This window comes from Notothenia coriiceps, unplaced genomic scaffold, assembly GCF_000735185.1.
Source record: "Notothenia coriiceps isolate Sejong01 unplaced genomic scaffold, NC01 NC01_scaffold00028797, whole genome shotgun sequence".
Lineage (NCBI taxonomy): Eukaryota > Metazoa > Chordata > Actinopteri > Perciformes > Nototheniidae > Notothenia > Notothenia coriiceps.
The window spans coordinates 152,009-158,310 of NW_011361498.1; the positions used below are offsets into that span (position 1 = coordinate 152,009).

The window sequence follows — 6,302 nt, forward strand, 5'->3', positions numbered from 1 at the left end:
ACGGCAGTACTACACTTCTGTATCAGTCGCTGGGTCCGGAAATACTTTTTCCCATTGACTAACATTGGGAAAGAGACGTCTGTAAATCGTTGGATAATTTTTTTCACGTCACATGAACGTGCCGGACGGCGTGGTCCCGTGGGTTGGATGCGCGTTCATAATGCAGAGGAAAACAACTCTCAGAATAACATTATTAGCACATTTTACAACTTGAGGACCGAATGTTTTAATAAGGGCTATACAAATGTTCATACTGGGTAGTTTATTTAGTTTAAAAAAAACTATCCAACGATTTACAGACGTCTCTTTCTCAATGTTAGTCAATGGGAAAAAGTATTTCCGGGCCCAGCGACTGATACGGAAGTGTAGTAACGCCGTTTGGCCACAACGAATATTTTCCATACCCTAGCATTTTAGCATTGTATGTATGTAACCACAGTTACCACACTGTGCATTTTTGAATGCCACTTATATTAATGTAAATTAATTAGCTGGACAGAGTAAAAGAAAAGTCAGCTGGAGACATTTTCCACCAAGAATCGTGTTCTGTGTGCATGATTTTATTTTGAAGCCACGACTTCCGGTCTCAGTAGTGCAGTCTCAGGGGAGTTTGACGCGCCTTCAGCAGCACAAGCAGCACTTTGTCTCGGCGGAGGAGGGTATTGACAGGAGGAGACCGAGGGGGAGGTGAAGGTGGACTCAATTGGACTGGCCCGGTTCACTTTGCACCGCAGAGCCCGAAGCAGGACGCGGACAACGGAGGCCAGAGAAGAGGAACGGAGGGCGGGAGAAAAGGGGATCAACGTGAACCGGTACATCGGGGTACCCCTCTTTCGGATTGGGATACGGAGGGACACCGGGGCGGGGAGGAGGGGGCCCGCATGATTCCTCACAATCAGGCTGTGATGATGGTGGTGATGCACCGGGAGCAGAGCGGAGGATTCCTGCAGAGCCCGACACACTGCACCACAACCCCGCACCCGAGTGTGAGCTGCTGCAGGGTCAGGCGCTTCTGTTTCTCCCCATCTGAGCCCCACCAACAAAAACACGGATTTTCCGACACAAGCTTCACACAAACAACCGGGTAACAGACTAGCAGATTCCATTCAGCCTCCACCGTGTCTGGGGCGGAGATTTTGAGAAAGGGGAAGCTTTACTGCACCGGTGTGGGGTGCATGCTCCGGTTATTTTGCGCTAAGACAAGAGGGGGAAACATGTTGGTTCGATGCTACCGAGGCAAGCTGTCGGTGTGGGCCGCTCTGTGCGTGCTGGTGCTCTGCTGGTTCTACATCTTCCCCGTCTACAGACTCCCCCGCGATAAGGACATCGTGCAGGAGGTGCTGAGGCAGGGGGAGGTATGGCAGAAGAACCAGACGGGCATCGATCACTACAGGTTCGTACCAGGTCTCACATTTCTCTCCATGGTTTAAAGTAGATTCTACTAGGTCCCTGTGTTTTTAAAAAAGAGAACAAGAAGGTCGGTAGAGATTTTCCTTTGTATTTTTGATTTTGCATAGTAAAGGACACATAAAAGAATATTAAGCAGCAACATATCACCAGGGGTTCTTAATTGAGTCTGTGACCTCCTTTCTTTCTTTTTGGGGCCCCTGAACATATGGGCATGTCATTATGTTGACACTGTCCCACAACAAAGTATTTTAGAATTGCTTAAAATGCTCAAATCAATAATAACAACTGTAATTATACCAAAAACACACAAACAGTTTATTAAATCTGTCAAATGTTGTAAGAAATCTAACAGGAAAATAACAGTAATAGCCGACCTCAGGAGATAACAACATATCATCCAGACTCTTGATTTAGTACCAGACTTACTTACAGCGATACTGTTTAATACATTTGATCAACAGAGCATGTTATTCCCTCTGTGGGAATACATCTTGTTCCGTTGAGAATTGACAATTCTCCAATGGCAAAGCCGATTAGGTTAATCAGGAAAGGTGAGACCTGCTGATGCCCACTTGGAGCTGTGTGTTTATAAGTAACAGGAAGGTTTTGTCCAGTGTTTTTTTTTTTTATTTGAACAACAACATAGTGTATAAGCTAAGACAGTCCCAAGTATTAAACATCCATTTAATTAGCCTTTTATTGATATTCTTGATAATAATCTAAAATATGTGATAACTTCATGTGATGTACAGGTCTTAATCTTACAAAAGAGTTCCTTGTCCTTTCATATTAACACACATCTTACTCAGTCTCCGGGCAAATAATTAAGCAATTGTTATAGCCTGTCTTTCATCAGAATCCCAGCAGCCCTGTTGAATCCAATTTGTGTCACAGATCATTACAGAGACCCGACTCATTATTCCCCACATCCTCTCTGTACAGGAAGCTGCTGACGGAGTGCTGCGAGCCGCGGAAGATGTTTGCGGTGACCAAGGAGAACTCACCGATGGGCAAAGTCCTGTGGTATGATGGAGAGTTCTACCACTCGCGCACTGTCAACAATGAGACTTACCCCCTCTTTGTGCAGGTATGTAGTGTTCAGAAACATGAACGGCCCGTCCACACGGCGGTGTACGTTGAAGCTTCAACGCTTTTGCCCATTCACTTTGAATGGGGTGACTTCACGCTTTGCCAAACAGCATTGTGGTTCCGTCGCTTCGCTTTGCTCGCATTGCTCGCTTCAAAAGTTGAGCAATGTTCAACTTTTGAAGCTTCGACGGAAGCGTCAGCCAATCAAATCATATGCCATTACAAGCTCCAGCCAATCAAACCGCGTGCTTGTGTCCGGGGCGGGAGATTCATGTGATGTGTTGTTGGTCGAGTTTCAGACACGCCCGCCGGCAAGCTTCAATGCACGCCGCCGTGTGGACGGCCGCTGCGTAAAGGAATAACAGGGTGCCACAAAACACATTCAGGCTACAGGCAGGAAGCTGTGTTCTTGAAAAGCAAATAAGAACAGATGAAGTGATTTAATTATTCACACACTCGGCACAATACGACTGAGTGTGAGACTGTGATTTTTAAAGGTCACCTATTATGCAAAATCCACTTTTTCATGTTTTTTATACATAAACATGTGTCCCCTCTGTGTAAAGAGAGTCTGAAAGTTTCAGGAAAAAAGATTTGCTCACTTTTTGTCCTGATCCATTTATATAAAAACCTGTCTGAAAATGAGCTGATCAGATTTTGGCCACTTTATGATGTCATAAACGATTTTTTGCTCGTGTAACCATTTAGCCCACATAACCAAACCAAGGTAACCCCCCCCCCCCACCCACCCACCTTATCACCTGATATCTCCTAAGAGCAGGGTTTTCCAAAGTGTGGGAACGTGAGCCTCCCGCTCAGAGAACATAAGGAACAGCCGTGCCCCCCACTCCCAATTATTATCTGCTATTATTAGGGCCCGGAGCACGGAGTTGCTAGGACCCCAACGGTGTCCTAGCACGAAGTGCGAGGAACCAGGTTGTTATTGGTGGAATTCTCTTCCTTCTTATTATAGTGCTGGCGTTTCCCTGGTTTTTGAGGGCTTTAGAACGCTCACAAAAGTTGTATAATTTTGCACGGAACGTCAGGACCCGTGAAAAATTCAACTTCTGGAGTCAATGGTTCAAATTGTCCAAGGGGCTCGCTAGCGCCACTATGAGAAAAACCCCATTTCGGAATAAATTTACAAAGTCGCACCGTAACTCCGAATGACCTGAATTTTGCACACATATCCGGGGTGGACCTGTTTCTAACCATTATCTCTTGGAACCCTAAGCTCCGCCTACTTTTATTTTTTTTTCTAATTAGCTTAATGTTCAAACAGTGAAATATTCACTTTAAATTTCAATTTTCTAATTTTGAACACCAAACTTCGTATCACAGCATTGGCGGAGGGTTATGACACATTAACGCTAGAAAATGAGCATGTTAACACGATAAATATTGCTGCCATGAATCAAACGTACTAGCAAAAATCGGGGCTTAGAAATAAATGCTCATAATCATCAACAATGTATCCATCATAGACAGGATTGTTGGTGGATAGGTTCAGTCCTGTCTTGGAGAATAGGCACACCAAAGCATTTTCATTTTGGACTATAGGGGGCGCCAAAAAACCACCATTTATAAACTCAAGAACGGATGGCGAAGTTTCTTGTTTATTCTTCTTTACACATACTCTCGGGGATGACTATCAAACTGAGATTTACAAGTGTCGCAAACAAACGCAGAATGGTGGGCGTGGGCCTATACATTTTTAAAATTGCGATAGCATAAAATGAGCTTCGGACGCAAACTCCGCACTGGGACACACGTCAGAGTCCACGACCTTTTAAGACAATGTAAAAAAAAACGTAATTTTTTGCAAAAAAACTACTCCTAGCGCCCCCTAATTGTGGTGGGTAGTCACATATATTTCCCTCAGACTTCACGAATTTTGACATAACAGATTTCTCGATGGGAATTCACCGGACATTATTCTAATTAGCTTCCATTAGCACCGCCCCGAGAAAGTCGGGCATTCGTTGAAAAATGTGCGTTTTTCATGCATTTCTAAGCACATTCTTGCCGAACTCCTCATAGGAAATGATCGGAAAAATTCAAGTCCAGCGACAAGCTTCAGCCCCATATCCAATGTGATGCTAAATTGCGCAGGAATAGTCGGAATCGATGCAAACGAGGGAGCGTAAGGCACAACGATAATTTTCCATCAGTTGACCATTTACATGTCACAAATGACTGCCAACTACCTCCAAACTACGTCGCATACAGATGTATTCCAATAGTTCCACGAACGCTGCAGACACTTTGCTCTTATGATTGTCGGACACATTTTCAAGATTGGCTTTCATATAGCCCCGCCCCCCCGGCAGGGAAGTTGGCGATTATTGAAGAATGTGCGTTTTTTCACTGCATTTTAAGCACATTCTTGCGACACGTCCTCCTCAGGGAAATGACGGAAAAATTCCAATCCAGGACAAGTTCGCCCATATCAATCGTGATGCTAAATTGCGAAGGAATAGTTGATCGCTCAAGACGAGGACCCCTCTAAGCCACGGAGATTTCCCATTCTTTTGACCGATTATACATGTCACAATGTACTCCAAACATACTCGCATATCGTTTTTCCGAATTTCACGAAGACGCTGTATACACATTGCTATTATGATTGCACACATTTTTCAAATTACTTTTCATTAGCCCCGCCCCCCAGAAAGTCGGCCCATCTTTTTCTAAATGTGGCTTTTTTCATGCATTTTAAGCACAATTTTCATATTCCTCATTAGGGAAATGATCGGAAAAATTCCAATCTAGGACAGACTTAAGGCCATACATGCCAATGTGATGGCTACATTGCCAAGGAAAAAGTCATTTGCCTCGAACGGGGAGCTCGTTAGCTAACCGGAGAATTACAATTTTTTGACAATACATAGCCAAACTACAACATTTCCATTATGGAAAGTACAAAGTGCACCGTAACGTCCGGGGCCGCGCCGCCCCGAACTGACCTGAGAATTTTGCAAAACTTATTCGGGTGTCACCTACCTCTACATATTAGTCTCCATGAACCCCTAAGCTCCGCCTACTTCATTTTGTTTTTAATTAGCATAATTATAAACACATTAAGAAATTACCCTTAAATTTCCATTTTTTGTTTTCAACGCCACACTTAAGTATAACACGCATCCGGTGAGGGGGGTCCAGACCACCATTACCCCGGGTAGGAAAGATGAGCCATGTTCGTCGATAAAATATGGCCATCTTAATTCTAATCTGTTTGCAAAAAGTCGGGGCTTACAAAGAAAGTGCTCATAACTGGTTAGGGTTTTCAGGGTTAGGTTACCCGTAACCCCTAACCCACAGCACAGCACACACCCCTCGTGGCGGCAAATTGAATTACAACAGGACACCTACTACTGGTACAACACAAGGCATTAACAGCTCCTAAAAGGCATAATCATGGTTATCGGCCTACAGCCCTTTGTATATTTAATTATGTGATACACTGATGGTTAGTCAATGAATTAAATATCTACTCTTTGTAACTTGTAGATATCTACTCAAAGCATACAAGATACAAGTGCTATGCAATAGGGGGGTAGCCTGTTACAGTTATTGCGTTCTCACCTGTAAACATCGCGTCTGCATGAAAGCAGTTGGATTAAAAAATAGCTAACATCCCAGGGCGAGATGTGATTAGTGAGTAAACAACGGTAAAGGGCAGAAAAGTCTGATGCAGCATTGATCCTCTTAAATACTACTGTATAATCCAACGGGAACAGTTAGCAAGAGCTTTGTTGACATAAGTCCAGCCCTCAGGCGCAACGCCTCTTTTAAACATCACT

General features: G+C 43.9%; 1 protein-coding gene across 1 annotated transcript in view; it reads left to right on the plus strand.

Annotated features, from left to right (window-relative positions):
- Positions 1-635: 635 nt before the first annotated feature.
- The window catches only part of st8sia1 (ST8 alpha-N-acetyl-neuraminide alpha-2,8-sialyltransferase 1), a 38,840-nt gene continuing 33,173 nt past the window's right edge, over positions 636-6,302 (plus strand). The window contains exons 1-2 of the mRNA XM_010786077.1: positions 636-1,393; positions 2,353-2,497. Of these exons, the coding sequence (XP_010784379.1) occupies positions 1,176-1,393; positions 2,353-2,497 (363 nt within the window). The 5' untranslated portion in view covers positions 636-1,175. The remainder of the gene's footprint in view (positions 1,394-2,352; positions 2,498-6,302) is intronic.